Genomic DNA, 17,504 nt, shown 5'->3' with positions numbered 1-17,504 from the left:
CGGGAAATGGAGGTCGTAATTCCTGCCAGTCCAATGATCAGACTTTTTCTTGTGCTTTTAGCTTAAAGGGCATAAACATAGGATATTAAACTTCTTCTTAAAGAAAAAAAAAAATGTTTTTCACTGAGAGATTTTTCATAGTTTTCTATACTTGCATATCTCATAGAAATAGGAACAAATTATTTTGAAGTTGTAAATTGGTCATTTATAATTGCGAAACTATGTAATTGTTCAGTTAGTAAAAAGAACCTTTTATTTTGACCGGTTACTTTACTAACCAATAAGTTACCTCGAATTGACATTCGAATTTCCGACAAGCAAAATTACATTAAGTTAAATTAATATTTCATGAACATTGGCAACCTCTATGTAATTTTCACCTAATTATGACTAAAACTTAAGTTCGTGTATACGAAATAACGATTTTGATTTTTTCGCTAAGGATATTTCTGGTTCGTTATACCTTGAATATATACTATCTATAATAATAATAATAATAATAATAATAATAATAATAATAATAATAATAATAATAATAATAATAATAATAATAATAATAATTCCTGCACAATGCACAAAATGGGACAAGGGGACAGCAGGAAAACGATAAATGTTAAGGCAAATGATCGTTAAAAAAATATATATATTTTCATGATAAAGAATAGAATTTAAAAGAACATATGTAGTATATTCGTAAATACATACATTACATACTCAGGGTGTCTACTGACCTGGAAAACCTTGAAAACCTGGAATTAGCCTGGAATTTACTTTTGGACCTGGAAAACCTGGAAATAGCCTGGAATTGGACGAGGAACCTGGAAGTTTTAAAATTGTTTTTAAAATATCGTTTTTGGGATTGGTATGGAATAAATATATTTTTGTAAAATGCAATAAAGTTACATACTACAACATAAGTAAAAAGCCAATAATAACTTATTCAGTGGAGACGTAGTTGAGAAAGACAGACAGACGTGAGCAGAGTGCAAGCGGTGAATGTTTTGGGAAAGTATGTTGAGGGTACAAGAAGAGACTGAATAAGATTTTATTTGTTTGGCATGTGAATAACAGTGACTACAAAAAGAGCTAAATTAGTCCCCGATGATGAGAGTAAGGTAATTGAAAAAGTTAAATTTTATGATCTATTAAGTTTGTGTCTTACACTGAGGGAATACTGGAATACAAGCTAGAAGCTTTCTCTGTAGTTGCTGCTTATTTGCATAGTATGAATCAAGCTTATTTTCTGCTTTGTGAAGACATTGGTTTACATGTTTCTGTAGCAAGAGTAGTAGACAGGTCTGGAACAACTTTCCGCTTATACTCCTGTGCCGAAGCTTTTTAACAGGAGTTCAAGTCCGTGGATGTCGCAGTGAACACCATTTCCGGTGGCCGAAAGGTGTATCACCGGAAAAAAGTAAAATTGCCCACATCTTAACGGAATCACTTTTTGTATTTAGGTTAACATTTTATTTTTCAGCCATTAAAATGGGGAAAAGTAAAACTAAATTCCAGGACTCGTGGAAAGGCCAGTGGAAATGGGTTATTAGGTCCAACGATCCATTTAAAGCAAGTTGTAAACTCTGCAGAACTGATTTTGACATTTCAAATATGGGAGCTGGATCATTGAAATCTCATGAGAAAGGAAAGAAACATCAAATAGCTGTTAAAGCTCTTAATGCACAATGTTCGATCGTAAAGTTCTCAAGCAATGTTAACAAGGAGCCTTCCTGTACAAAAAATTCTACAGCGTCTTTCAGTTCAGTGACTGGCACATCATCTACTCCAGTTGTTCAGGGGAAAAATGAAAGCCCAGCAAAAACTAGTGGTGTAATAAAGAGTTATCTTATCAAAGATCAAGTGATGAAAGCAGAAATAATCTGGATATTGCACAAACGTTACAAGTCATGCATCGGCCAGCAGCCAAGCGAGTGCAACGGATTTGTTTCCTTTAATGTTTCCTGAGTGTGAAGTCGCTAAAAATATGCAGTTGCACAAAGACAAAATAGGCTATGTTATCACTTTTGGATTGGGTCCATATTTCCAACAGACATTAGTTCGTAAACTACAAAATTATCGTTCGACGAAAGCGTAAACACTATCTCACAGAAAAATTAAATGGACTTAGTAGTTCGTTTCTGGCACAGTGACGAAAATAAAGTTTTAACACGTTATTTAACATCAGTATTCTTCGGACATGCTACTGCCCAGGATTTGTTAAGTGCGTTTATAAATACTTTCAAGGACAAGGGTCTCGATTTTTGTAAGTTACTTCAGGTTTCTCTTGATGACCTCAACGTTAATTTGAAATTTCTGAGTGATTTGAATCCCTATCTGAGTGAAGAAAATGGTGAAGGTCCACAGCTTTTGGAGGCAGGAACGTGCTCTTTACACATTGTTAATGGGGATTTTAAGACTGCGCATACCAAAGCTGGTTGAAATGTGACAGTTTTTGAGAGCGTTGTACTATTTATTCAAGGACTTCCCTTCAACAAGAGCAGATTTCGTGGCAGCATCTGGAACAGCAGTTTTCCCTCTTAAATTTTGTTCTATTAGGTGGGTGGAGCATTCTAAAGTTATCACCGTGCCATAACTATGATTCCTGCCTTAATAGTTTATGTTGATGCAGTGAAAACAAAACTTCCTGAAACATCACTCCTCTAAAGTAAAAGCCCACATCTCTGATGTACTGTTGCCTGCTAGATTAGGGTTCCTTCAGTCCGTATCTGTAGAACTAGAATAATTCCTCACTAAGTACCAGACAGACAGTCCATTTGTACTACCGTTTCTATGGAATTACCTAAACACGTTGATTCGTAGTCTGTTAAGCCGCTTCGTGAAAGATGTCTTAAAAGTAGCTAAAAAACTTAATAGATGTTTTTGATAAGGACATCTTAAAACCACTTAATCTAGTTGATGTTGGATTTTCTGCGGTTACATCGCTTAAAGGAGTGAAGGATGTTAATATATATTGAACTTTAAGAAAGAATGCAGAAGATTCTTGCAAGAACTGTGTAAAAAAAAATATGCAAAAATGTCCTTTAAAACACAGTGTAACAAGAGCCGCAAATTGCTTGTCTCCAGAAACTATGACCAACGAAACCCTTCGTGAATCACGTATCACACTCGCCCTGGAGACATTTGTCTAAATGCTGATATGGTGAATTTGGAATATTTAAAATTTTGTTTAAAGACACAGGACGAAAACTGTCAAATTTCAGTTACAAAAATGACAGACGTTTTTCTCCATGATCTGTTAAGTAAAGAAGGTGTCTCCAATGCATTTAAAACATTCATGTTTAAGATATGTGTACTTTTCCATAGCAACGCAGCAGTGGAAAGGAGTTTCTCCATTAACAAAGAGTGCATTGTTAAAAATCTCCAAGAGGAGTGATTGATTGCCTAGAGAAGTGTGTTGGATGCTGTGTGTGTTGCTGGTGACATGCGTAATATGAATATCACAAAGAATATGATCCAGTATGTGAGGAATGCATCAAGCAGAAGAAATGAGTATCTGAAAGATCGCGATGAAAAAGAAGACAGAGCAGCTCGAGAAAAGAAAGATGTTAAGAAGAAAATAAAAGAGTTGGAATTAAAGAAGAAAAGAATACTAACTGACGCCGAAGCAGAAGTAGATGCGTTGGAAGAACAGGCGAAAAAGTTAAAAGGGATGTTGAACTCTAGAAGTTAAATGTCAAAAACTGTTTACTGTGAAAGTTGTTTTCTATATTTGTTCATATAATGTGCGTGGTTCCATAACATTTTCAGTTTTTTAAACTTTCACGTTACAATACATTTTTAAATAAAATATAACTGATGGCCAGTCCCCATCCAAGAAGAATGTGCAGTAACGTTTAACAATATGGACTACTTTGCGTTAAAAATTTGTATTATATATGATCATTTTCTTTTTACTTCTAAACTAATACTAGTTTGACAAAAATGGCAGGAAAATAGCTTACTCACCGCTAAGTCCTACCAGTAGTTAGCATAAAATTTCACAAGAGTACTTTAAAGGGGAGTGCTTGTAGTAAAATACTCTTGTGGTATTTTATCCCATAACTTAGCGGTGAGTAAGCTATTTTCCCGCCATTTTTGTCATTGTTCATCAACATTCACGTGCTACTACTATAATATTAGTTTATTTGAAGTATTGTTTTTGACGGAAATTTATACAGGGTAAACCTTAACTAAACCGATAAACTTCAGGAGGCGATTCTCGAGCCCGAAACAAGAAGAAAATTCCTCTTAACTTTTCTCCACGGTACATAGTTTTGGAGCTACAAGGTGCCGAAAGTGTGGAAAAATGATCTTCCGAGTTCTATATTTCCAAACCTATCCCAACGTAGAGAATGCAGCTTAAAATCTCTGTAAGGAAATCTTATCTGTTCTGAACATATGATTTCCTTTGTGAGATTTTAAGCAGCACTCCCTACTTTGAATAATTTTGGAAATATAGGCGTTGGAAGTTCATTTTTCCACATTCTCGGCACCTTTTAGCTCGGAAACTATGCGCCCTGGAAAAGAGTTAAAGAGAATGTTTTTTCTTGTTTGGGTGCCGGGAATCATTTCCCTAAGTTTGTCGGTTTAATTAAGGTTCACCCCTGCATAGTATTGCTACATTAGGATATGTAAAGCTACTGCACATTTTTCTCAACCGGCCTTTTGGTAGGAGATTTTTTAATTAAACATTTGCTTGTGTAGAATGTTTTGAAAAACTACATTTCACTCAGTTTTTTTCTTTTCATCTTTGTCACTTGAAGAAACTATCACTTCCCATATGCATTCTCTAATTAGAACCAGTTTTTGTTAAGAACTATATAAAATTGCATTAACTTATACGTGTTATAATAAATGTCACTCTACTGAATAGACCTGGAAAAAAAGGAGAAAAAAACCTTGAAAACCTTGAAAAAACCTGGAATTTGAAAATGAACATTTAGTAGACACCCTGATACTCATTGCCTACGAACGAGACTCTGTTCGTGATCTTTCGCTTACCGTTTCAATCAGGATTGGCTGGTTTAAACCAAGGTGGTTTAAACCATGGTTTAAACCTTGGTAAACCAGCTGTTAAAAAAAATCGTGTGAACTGCATGGTGACGTCTCCACATATCACACCATCTGCATTCTGTTTATCTACTTTTCACCTTTTAATCAAGGGGTCGCGTGTTCAATTCTCGGTCGAACCACAACCCATCTTTCAAGTGTAAACCAAGTAGCGATTCGGTGTGTGTCTTTAAACGAAAGTCTTCTCCGAGATAACCTTGGTATTTTATAAGGATGTTAAGCCTAAACATACGAAACGAAGCCAAACTATATATTTCTACTTAAATGAATGCTTATTGTTTTATAAAGAAGCCAAGCTTGCCTCTTATTGATAGAAATTGGCAAAATTTATCAACTGCCTACGTAGCTTCCAACATCAGCTTGGGTTCGACTTTATTTTAATTTTATTGAATGATATCTCATACCAAATTTGTAATTTAATACCTCAGTTTTAGCATAGTGATTATGATACGTTGACCTTAAAATTTTACATACAAGTACATTTAAAGTAATAACAGGATTTTCCCAATGACTAAGGCGGGAGTTTCCCGATTTATATATAATTCAGTATAATGTTTTTATTTGTGTAACTGTTTATCATTTTGTCCTGAAATGACTCTTGACAATTATATTAACAACTAGGCCTATGTAAAAATCAGTACAACGTATTTTTATCAGGAGTCCTTTGTGAGTGAGTCGGCAATCGCATTTGAGACCAATTAGTCCCGGTTTCTTGTCGAAATGGACAATTTCTCTTGGATGTAAGCCGAGAAACAGTTTGGATTCTGCTTTAAGCTTATGTGACCCCCCTTCCAGCATAGCCTTGTTGTTGCATAATAACACCAAGGCGAAACAAACTAATTTCTATCCATATCTAATATAAATACATAGAGTAAATTATTTAAACCAAAAAAACCTGGTTTAAACAAAAACAAAAAAAAAAAAAAAAAAAAAACGGGTTTAAACCAAAAAAAACTGTGTTTTGGTTTTTTTCAATAAAAAACAAGGTTTTTGCCAACCCTGGTTTCAATCTGACTTCGAAGTCTTCTTTATTCATACTGGCTGAGCAACACCGTCATGAAATAAAGACGAAAAATATAGCTTCACAAACCATAAAAACTTGTCGTTTCTTGCCTCACATACTAGATGTACGTTTCTATATCAGATGAGGAAGGTAAAGACGAGACAAGACGGTTGAACATATCTATGTTCAGAAAAGTAATTCTGAGATGGAATTTGTTCTGGATCGAATAAGTAACGGTACTGATTCATTGTTATTTTAAGCTGGTTCTGTACACAAAACTAACCATATTTATTTATTTATTTATTTATTTGACTGAAAGTATTTGAGAACAAGATCCTGAGACGAATATTCGGACCCAAGAGGAACGGGAATGGGGATTGGCGGAAACTTCATAACGAGGAACTACATAATTTATATGGTTTACCCAACATTGTTAGGGTCGTCAAGTCTAGGAGGCTTAGGTGGGCGGGTCATGTAGCTAGAATGGAAGAAAGTAGAAACGTTTCAAAGTCTTGACTGGAAGACCAATCGGAAAACGACCATTAGAAAGACCCAGACGCAGATGGGAGGACAATATTAAGATGGATCTCGCAGAGATTGGAATACAAAGTAGAAACTGGATGCAATTAGCTAAGGATAGAATTCAGTGGAGAGCTTTTGTGAACGCGGCATTGAACCTCCGGGTTCCATAGGCCATAGAGTTAGTTAGTTAGTTTATTTATAATGATTAAAGACGTACTTAAAATGTCATGTTAATTGCGATAATTAATTTCTAGAAACTGGGTATTTTATTGGTCACATTGGAATTATTGTGAAGGAGATGTCTTCTACCTGTTGTTACATCTATATAACATGCAGTTCACGGCTGAGCGGCCAAGTAAGTTTGTGGTGGGCAACATCGTATCCGTTGCATTTCTCGGGGTACTCCTGTTTCCTACCATATTCTCATTCCAGTAATTTCCTGTCATCCCTAGCCTGCCTTAATCGTCCGTCTTCCGTAGTCTAAAGGGCATAATCGTAGGACGGTAAATTGAAAGGTTTAATTTAATTTCACAAGCTTTTTCAATTAAAAACTAGGGATGGGCAAAACCTGTTTTTTATAAAAACCGAAAACCGGTATCTAGAAAAACGGACATTTCGGTTTTATCCAAAAAACGGTTCGGTTTTTCACCGAAACCGGTTTCCGTTTTCTCCAAAACGTTCGGTATTTTTTACCGAAACCGGTTTCGGTTTTCTCCAAAACTGGTTCGGTATTTTTTACCGAAACCGGTTTCGGTTTTCTCCAAAACTGGTTCAGTATTTTTTTTTTTACCGAAACCGGTTTCGGTTTTCTCCAAAACTGGTTTCTGTGAAAACTTTTGGAAAAACATAAAACTATTTCTATGGAAACGGATTCGGTTTCCGGAGAACAACGAAACACTATTCTGGTCAGAAATAGAAATTTTGATAAAACCGGAACCGGTTTTGAAGAAAACCGAAACCGGTTTTTGTGCCCATCAATATTAAAAACCCACACTGACTAAGATTTTTTTAAATTCTTATGTTGTCTTGTTCATACTTGAAAACGATCAAAACCGTAACCTTTGAACAAATTTGAGCACAAAGATCATAATTTGGCAACATTTCTTTCTTCCTATCATAATATAGGGGGTATTGTCGGAAAAAGAGAAAAGTAGGGAGGACTTTTCGGAAGGGTGTAGGGAATAGAATTATCATTTTATGTCTTGGTTATATTTGTTTCGAACAACCGGAACCAACAAAGATTGTGTATGAAAGGCAAAACAATCTTCATTATTTCCAGTTACTTAAAAAACATTCTGGGGCCGCGGTAGCTCAGTGGTAGTAATCATCATCGTCTCTATTAGCCTAGCCAACATAATGAGCTCCTTCGTGGCTAAGCGATTAGCGTATGTGCCTTTGGCGTGGGAGAGCCGGATTTGATCCTCCGGCGGGAGCTCATGGTTCGGATTCTACGTTAATCAGTAGGTCCACGTCTCGTATAGCCTCGCTGCTGAACGAGATGTTAAAACTCAAACTCACCTATCCGGCATAAACGTGGGACGTAAAACTTCATTCATTTTATTTTTATAAAGAACATTCTCAAGGCATTTTAAGTAGGTATTTAACTATTGTTGATAGTGTGCTTATTGCAATCGATTTCTAATTTATTTATACTATTAAATAATAAGAAAATCTGAATACTACTTGGGATGATTACCATTTTTGGGTACAGATAATTCAATTCTTGCGTGATAAGTACAGGATCAATATAATAACATACGAATAACGTACCTGATAATTCTCGAAGTGAAATGTTTTCTCGATAATTCATAAATGTTTTCATCTATTCTTCTGCAGACATTGTCGATAGTAAGAAACAGTTTCTTTTTAAGCATAAGGAGAGTGACATGGAAATTGATGAATGAGAAAACAAAAGTATATGAGGTCCTTCGTGGCTAAGCGGTTAGCGTGCGCGCCTTTGGCGTGGGGGACCCGGGTTCGATTCCCGGCGGGAGCACATGTGGTTCGGATTCCACGTTAATCGGTAGGTCCCGTCTCATATAGCCTCGCTGCGGAAAGGGACGTGAAACTCAAAATGAATGAATGAAACAAATAAAAGTATGAACACAAACTGCTTTTTACACTGTATATCGTCGCATGAGAACTAGAGGAACGTAACTCCATTTTCGTAGGTTTATAGGCGAGAGAACAATAATAATATTTTCTAAGAAAGATTTATTTTTAATAAGATGGTAATTGAGCTACATTACAACAGATGATCGACAAGAACAGATGACGTTACGTTCTATTTACACCAAGTGGGGCTTTCAAAATTATGTCCAAACATGAAGAACACGAAAACCGCATTTTTGGATTTACGTTTCTTTGGTCCTCATGCGACGATATATTATATATTCCTAGCATTCTTTTGCATTTTGTTACCACGTAATATCACAACAATGTATGGAAATTGAATAATTATTTTGGTAAAAATTGTTACTAAGTTTTTCTGCTAGAGAATCAGTTTTGAAGAACTTCAGAAACTCATAATTACATGGTAAATAAACTTGAAGTAAATTGTAATTACTTTTTTTTTTTTTTTTTTTTAAGTGCTACTAACGTAGATTGGTGAGAGACGAAAGAGAATAAAGTCAACATGGAAAATGTTACTAGTTTCATTTTTATATAACTTATTATTATGAAATGAAAATAACACTCGTTACCCTGGTTTCATTAAATGAACCAATGTTTCATCCACTTAAAATTCTGCATACATGTTCGGAAGTTCAACTTACTTACATTTGCAGATTTGAAAAATCTCGGGCAAGTAATCGAACTGCTTTTCCTTAAAATTTCTATCTATCATGCAGGAAGTGCAGAGTACAGGAAGTTGGAGTCGAAGGTGTCTGCAGGGCTTTAAGCAGGGTTGGGAGGGAGGAGGACACGGTGGCTCAATAGCAAAGTGCTTACAGTTTTCGCAACATATAAAGATAAGTTATTCAACGTGTCCTGTTATTTCAAAAAGGACCTCAATATAAATAAGATTTTTTTAACTCTCAATTTTTCTTCGGTTCCGATTACTCTAACCCAGTTTAACGTCGTGTTTGGCTAAATTTTCTGAATCAAAGAAAGAAGGTGGCGGTAAGGTAACAGTTTCATTTTCATTTCATAATTGACCAGTATGGAATTTCACTCTCGCTTTAATATGATCTGAAAATCATATAATTTTTATTCCTAGAAGCGTAAGGCGATGTGAAGATAGAATCACCCGAATAGAATGATTTGAATACATACTTCCCTTCATTTTGCTGGTTTTTATACAGTTCTATTAAAACAAATTAGTTATACCACAATACACTTTGAATTTAATTTTGCAATTTAAAATGTTATATAGTGTGTTTCATTTGGTGTTTTAGGACTTCATCAACCGCCGAAAAATGACTGAATTCGGAAACCTGGCTCTGATTGAAGAACGGGAAGGCGAAGAGGGAGGTACAGCTATTAGATTACCAGGAGTGAAGAAAGGAGATATGGCGTCCAGAGCCTTTAAACCGGAAGTTAGAGTATCTTGTATTCGTTTCTCACCTACAGGTATGGTTGATTTTATTTTTGAAAATTTAATATATAATTCATATATTAATATTGAATATTGAGAAATAGGAATTGATATTTTAATATTTAATGTTGTTCCGAGGTTGTAGCGTGTTATCTGATTGATAAGAGTTTAACGTCCCTTTTCCGAACCCAGGCTATGTGAAACAGGACTTGCTACTCATGTTTGCATCCGCACCTAGGAATCAAACCAATGTCCACGTGCACAGAAGACACGCGTCTTAAGAGGAATAATCACTGCGAAATTAAAATACCGCTAATTTTACAGTAATTAAGTGATATCTTCAAATATATAAAAGATAATCGAAATGTGGAACAAGAGCGCCCTAGACAATATTATTTTGCATAAGGTACCGTTATCACGAGTCAACTAGTAGCTTTCCGTTTGCAGCCATTTAGAAACGCCAAAATAAATGTCGATTTTGTAAATGGCTGGAAATCGAAAGCAGATAAGTGAATCGTGATAACTCTATCTCATGTAAAATAATATTGTCTAGGACGCTCTTGTTCCACATTTCGATTATCTTGTATGTATTTGACGATATCTCATAACTACTGTAAAATTAGCGGTATTTTAATTTTGCCGTAATGGGGCCTCTTAACCACGTGTCCACAAAGGGTTACTACCGTACTGGTATATGGTAATAGTTTGATGTTCCATATATAGTGAAATGTTGCTGTAATTAACGCCAGTATAACGGGGATGTTCAGGATTGCTAAATCATATTTAAGACTCTTCCTTTTCCATATTTAGTTCCATAGCTAAAACATTTCATTCAACGAATTTCGATTTTGCTGTTTCCGACCCGACCTCACATCATTGAATTTTTCTTGTTGGCTTTTATCAGTCATTTTGTACAGTGTTAAAAGCGATAATGTGAACTACCTGAAAGCAAGAATCAACGAGGTAATTGGTACTATTAAACCAGATATTATCAACAGAGTCTGGCATAAATTTTTTTAGCGCATGGACGTTTATCGTGCTGACAATGGTGCATGCATAAAACACATAATGGTATGTAAACGAATTTTAATATGTTTTTCGTCACAGTATAGTGGATGCAGGTAGCATTGGATTTTGTATTCCCACTAGATGAATAGGAGCCAAACGAAACATTGCATCAATCAACATTTAACCCTGTACAGCAACCTCACGAAACCCCACCATTCTTTCTCTAAGAACCTGTATAAGACTTAGTTTCTTAATAACTACGAACTGAGGTAACACAATGTTCTGTGCTCCATTGCGACTGACTATATAGCGTGTCATTTTCTTCCTCTTTCGGTTCCCATCCCGCCAACCAATATAAGTTATTACGCCAGCGCAATATTCAAGTTTGAAATGTGTCAGTCGGCTCGCGCCACCCTTCATATATAAGGTCTACCGGAATGTACTATTCGTTTTAAAGCTCCTATAAAAGCAACATTATTTCGGGGTGGGATAACTGTATTGTTTTACATAATTTCCAAGGCTGGTCACAACCTCATCCCATCTTTTTAATCCCTCTTCTGTAGAATGCTTCGTCTTTAGAGTGTAGAAACTGTGTCAACATTTTCCACATTATATTCATTTTTTATTTATTTCCATTTAAGGGATTTTGAAGAGGCAAAAGGAGGTGGTACTATGTGGGAGCAATATAAGGTTGATTTAAAACTTTTCAACCAAGCTCCGCTATTTTGTGCCGAGTTGTTTCAGGAACATTAGGTCTTACATTATCATTCAACAGAATTACATCTTTTCCGTTCGCTACGTCTGGCCGTACTTCGTTGAGTTTTTCATTCATGTCTTCCAACGTAATGCAGAAAAAAAAAATATGGTCTCATTTTACTTCCAAGTAATTCATGATGAATTGGTCCTCTCGTATCCCACTGTATTAACAAGATTGACAATTTCGTCTTTGAGAGTCATCGTGTAGAAGAAATGGCGTGGCCTGTTTAGCTATAAGCTCTTTTAGTAAACACTTCTTCGTAGGTTCCACTTTTCATTCTCATTTACTGATACAAGAGACCTAAAAACGGTTCGTTTGTATACCTAGCAAGGAGAGGTGAACTGATAGTCACATGGTCTTGTCGATACTTCTCAGACAGTTCATATGAATCCATTTGAAGTATTTTCTCACAAATTCCAACTGTTTGATATGGTCAGAAAATATTTATTAACCACTATCATAGGTTCTGTGCAATTTCTGATGTAATTAAAATGCGACTTCAATCGATACATTACGGAGAGCACTATCATCAATAATGGATTGCCGTCCAGAGCGCGATTTATCTTTAAGCGTTAGGTCTACCTTCTTGAATTTCTGGAATTGTCTTCTATGGCTTCGCGTAGCGTAGTCACTTACGCTCTCGCCTTTGGTACGAACGGTCTCATGTTCGGTTCCTAGTAAGGAGACTCAGTCCATGTGTAACAGCTTTTTCAGGCTAGCTATCCTTAGTGAGGTTTTTTCGTGGATTTTCCTCATTTGCATCAGGCAAATACCGGGATGATACCTAACGCAGGTACCACACCGCTTCCTTTCTTTTCCATTTTTTTTCTTGTTTTCCCGTTCCCCATATAGTTTGTTCGTCGAAGGACATCATTCCTCATATATGACCGGCTTAAGGCGATGGATGCCCAGAAGTATGTATCAATAAATAAATAAAATGAAACGGAACTATCTTCTGCACGTACGACTAGTACTGCGTCCGGATTACCCACCCACCCACTGATCCAAACAGAACACTCAACTCATACTCCTTGTTGGAATTCATACAGTATTTAATGACGCAAACGAACAGTATCGAGATACATCTTTCAGGGCTAAGAATTGTAGGAAAATCCATTACAGTTCTTAACATTATTCAGTATTCATATAATGAAAACACATGACTATGTATGATATTAATGCACATAATTATTAATGTGTAGAAGAGAATAGAGTTTATTGTTGCAAGATCGAACAAACCTTTCCGGTAGATCTGATATATTTATTTATTTATTTAACAATCACCAGATACAGCTCAGAGGCCATTTTACACTGGATATCTAACAACAACAATGGAAAGAATTTGGGAAGGTATCGGCCAGGGCCTGTTTAGTAAGTGCCATCCCGGCATTTGCCTGGTAGGACTGAGGGAAACCCTGGAAAACCTCAGTCAGGATGGTCGGCAGCGGGATTCGAACCCACGACCTTCCGAATGCGAAGCCGACGCTCTACCACTTGAGCTACTTCGCTATAAGTGTTCAACTATAATCCTAAATCAAAGATGACCGTTATTGAAAATCCAGTAAGAGAGATACACAAGGAGGAAATGTAATTCTTCTTAGTCACTATTTTACATAAAACTATGCCTTGTAATAGGAAAGAGCTACGTAGAAAATGGATCTCACCTTATCCTCTTGAATGCGACTATGTCCTAAATACGCGTCTGATTGATGAACTTCGATTAATTCTACGTCTATTCTTAATTAATTCTTGTGATCACACTAAAATTTGCCCTATACTTAAAATATTATGTCTTGTAAAAATTATTTTCGTGACTAGTGCAAATGATGTTCTTTATTTGAAGGATATATAGTTCACATGTAGCGAAATTCAGATACGTAGACTAATACTGGTACCAGCGGAAATAAAAATTGTGAAGTATTTTTTTTAAAGTTATGTTTAAGGGACTCAATGGTAGAGCGTTCACCTGTAGTGCCTGGGTTTTTAGTTCGATCCCAGCTCGCGCCAAGTCAGTTTTGTGGTGGACAAACACCGTGTGCGTGGGTTTTCTCGGGGTTCTCGCGTTTCCTCCCACATTCTTCATTCAACCGTTTCATTCATTCCTCATCATCACCGTCTCCTTTAGCCTATCCGGCATAATCGTGGGACATAAAACTGAAAGATTTCATTTCATATACATTTCAGTTCGACCTTTCTTTGGGCCAAGAAGGGAGCTCAATATCCAATTAGCAGAGAAATGGATTGACCATATACTGGTCACAATGATAGTAATACTTTCTCAGCGTAACGCTAATTTTTCTTTCGTGAAAATTCATAAGAAAAGTAATGTCTATGCGTCATTGTGTCTATAGACTATACTTAACTGCTAACGAACTTATGCAGTGCGGTAAATATTGCAACAATCAATCATTGTACGTTCGCAATGTGTCTAGCAAGAATTCAACTATAGGGCTGGTTGAACTTGTATACCGAGCTTTCAAATTCGAGAGCTACTGTGCTTCAAATAAAGAACATCGGTCATAATAGTCCTGTAGTTTCAGCTCGTTAGTGCAGCCATGCAGCTAATATCAGTAGCCGGGGGAGAAAGAGAGAAAATTTCCAATAATAGTAGTGTGCGAATCCATGTAGCTTTGCTCAAATTAATATATATATATATATTTTTTTTAATAGGTCAGGCATGGGCAGCGGCCACAACTGAAGGTCTTCTGGTGTACTCGTTAGATCATACTCTGTTGTTCGATCCTTTTCTTCTCGATATTGATGTAACTCCAGACTCCATCAGATCTACCTTGGCGAAAAAGGAATATGCAAAAGGTTAGAGTACGAATTAATCTTTTATATATGAACTTCTCTGGCGACATAATATAAGCACCACTTCCTGTGAAATTGCAACACTATGTAGGTAGTTTGCACTCGCAGATGGCAGGGGAAATTTGTTTGGTATGTATCATTGCATTGAATTGCATGGAAATGTTAAATCTTCTTTTGCAGTTTAGTCGAAAGTTAGAAAAGATGACATACCATTGTTTCCCCTAGCCGCTCATATATAAAAATGTATATATGTATGTTCCACCATAACTCTGATACGCCTGGAGCAATTGTAACCAAACTTGGTACACATATTAACTACGATCTGAAAAAGAATATTGTGGGGGAATAACCCCTAGCCGACGTAAGGGGAGTAGGAGGGGGTACATATACAAAGGATTGAAAACGACGGTTATTAGTGTCTAATCCATAGTTTACTGAGTTGCTGAGATGAATAGTGACATTCTCGATGCCGTTTAAGTCTCATTTCAGCCAGGTCATGAAAAAGTCATATATGTTGCTTAGTGGTCATGAAAGTCATGAAAAAGTCATATATTTTGCTTAGTGGTCATGAAAGCCATGAAAAAGTCATATATTTTGCTTAGTGGTCATGAAAGCCATGAAAAAGTCATATATTTTGCTTAGTGGTCATGAAAAAGTCATATATTTTGCTTAGTGGTCATAAAAGTCATGAAAAGGTCATATATTTTGCTTAGTGGTCATGAAAGCCATGAAAAAGTCCTTTATTTACCCAACTGGTCATGAAAATCTGAAATCTCAGAGTATATTTTTATACCTCATACTGCATGTACTGAAACAGTTGTATCAGGTCAGTAATTGTGAGAATTTCCCCCACCAGTTAGTGCTGGCTAACTGGTACTTTACTGTCTTCCTAGCTGCTCCCCATTTCATCTTCTAGTCTCTGTAATATAGTAACAACTTTTTACTGTCCAACTTTCTGATCTGCTATTTCTTTACTTCTAAGAAATGTAAATTGTGTATTTTTGGGCCTTTAAACTTATGCAAATAATATTATTCGTTTGAGTTTGCAGATTTAAAATTTGATGATCTATTTTTGTAAAACGAATTTCTTTTATAATTTGTTTTGTCTTTGGGCAGTTCTCTGAGTGCTTAATTTCAGACAAATTTCTGCTAGATGGATAATTATACTCAGAATTAAAACTTCAAATACAGTATAGAGTGATTCACTGGTAAGAGCAGGCCCGTATTTAGGTAAGTGCTATTCTGTGCTCGAGCACAAGGCGGCAGAATTTTAGATTCTTTCTTTAAGATTCACAATAAGTGATATTTAAGAACCGCAATTAAAAATTTGTTTACTGCCTTTTAAATTGCTCTTGCATTTTAAAATTAGTTGTCAGCTAATCGACATTATGTACATTAGACAAATAAGAACATAATGTGATCTTCATCTTTAACCGATGCACCACTGATGGTAGGGGTTTATTATTACTAATGGTAAATTTTTATCGCCATGGTCATGAAAATTTGAACAAAAAGGTCATGAAGTCATGAATTTACTTTCTGGTATTCCAGTAGACACCCTGATACAGGTCGTCCCAGGCCGAATTCTTTTTTTTTTTTTTTTTTTTTTTTTCTAATCCTTTCTTCCTTCCCTTTCCTCGGACAGTGTGCTCATATGAGGGATGACGGACTCATATGTAACGGACTAACATGACAATAGATGCCAAAAGCCCAGAAATCTAAATTCTAATCCTAATCCGCTCTCAATGTCATTTAAGTTCAAATTCAGCCCGATTGGCTGAGGAAAAAGGGGAAGGATAAAATGTCAAAAACGACTTGAGATTTCTGTCGAATTCATACCTTTCAGAGTCGAAAAACGGTTGATCCTTTTGAAATGACTTTTGGAACAAACTGAATTTTTTAATCATAACAATTTATTTATTTAACAATCACCAGATACAGCTCAGAGGCCATTTTACACTGGATTTCCAACAACAACAATAACAATGGAAAGGATTTGGGAAGGTATCGGCCAGGGCCTGTTTTTAGTAGGTACCATCCCGGCATTTGCCTGGTAGGACTGAGGGAAACCCTGGAAAACCTCAGTCAGGATGGTCGGCAGCGGGATTCGAACCCACGACCTCCCGAAGCCAACGCTCTACCACTTGAGCTACTTCGCTCGTTGATTAAAGGGCGTATTTTAGAGGGTGAAATATTTCCGAGTTTATGCCAATCATAATACTTTCATTGAAATACGTATACTAAGGGAGAAGGAGATGCAAGTATTTTCCATAAACGTACTCTACCGGTGCGAGGAACGGGCATTTCAGCTAGACATAAGTAAAAAATTACTTTTTGATTTCATTTGTCTATGAAGAGTAATGAACAACATAAACCTGTATTTAAACATTTAAGAGCCTGACTTACTAAAAATAATACAAAATTTACCATTTTTCTTTTGCTTGTTTTTCATAAATGAAAGGAGATAATGAAGTGCAACTTACCACAATCATAGATAATGCTATTCTACAGGAGCAAGTCTGAACGTGAAGATTTTTCAGTGTTGCCATCCATAGAAATTACAGTGTTGCCAGAATAACATTTCCCCGAAAATCTAAGTTAAGGCAGCAACTAGAGGAACGAACTCAACTGCATTTGATTACGTATCATGTTGTTTTGGTATTCTGTGAACTACTTTTTAAATAACATTATTATTTAATTTTAATAACTGTATGTTAAAACTATTTTGTTTATTACAAACTAAGTATAACTATTATTTAAAAAGTACGTCTACTGAATATAGAATTCTTTTTAACTTTTCA

At 36.0% G+C, this 17,504-nt stretch overlaps 1 protein-coding gene across 2 annotated transcripts in view; it reads left to right on the top strand.

Moving 5' to 3' along the window:
• LOC145670340 (periodic tryptophan protein 2 homolog) overlaps nucleotides 1–17,504 on the top strand; it is a 118,775-nt gene that overhangs the window by 93,367 nt on the left and 7,904 nt on the right. For both annotated transcript variants that reach the window (XM_081738887.1, XM_081738886.1), the window contains exons 15-16: nucleotides 9,988–10,162; nucleotides 14,563–14,706. In XM_081738887.1, coding sequence (XP_081595013.1) covers nucleotides 9,988–10,162; nucleotides 14,563–14,706 — 319 coding nt within the window. The remainder of the gene's footprint in view (nucleotides 1–9,987; nucleotides 10,163–14,562; nucleotides 14,707–17,504) is intronic.

This window comes from Thermobia domestica, chromosome 14 (genome assembly GCF_964235325.1).
Source record: "Thermobia domestica chromosome 14, izTheDome1.hap1.1, whole genome shotgun sequence".
Lineage (NCBI taxonomy): Eukaryota > Metazoa > Arthropoda > Insecta > Zygentoma > Lepismatidae > Thermobia > Thermobia domestica.
The sequence above is the reverse complement of the archived record's forward strand: the minus strand, read 5'-3'. Positions and strand labels throughout refer to the sequence as shown.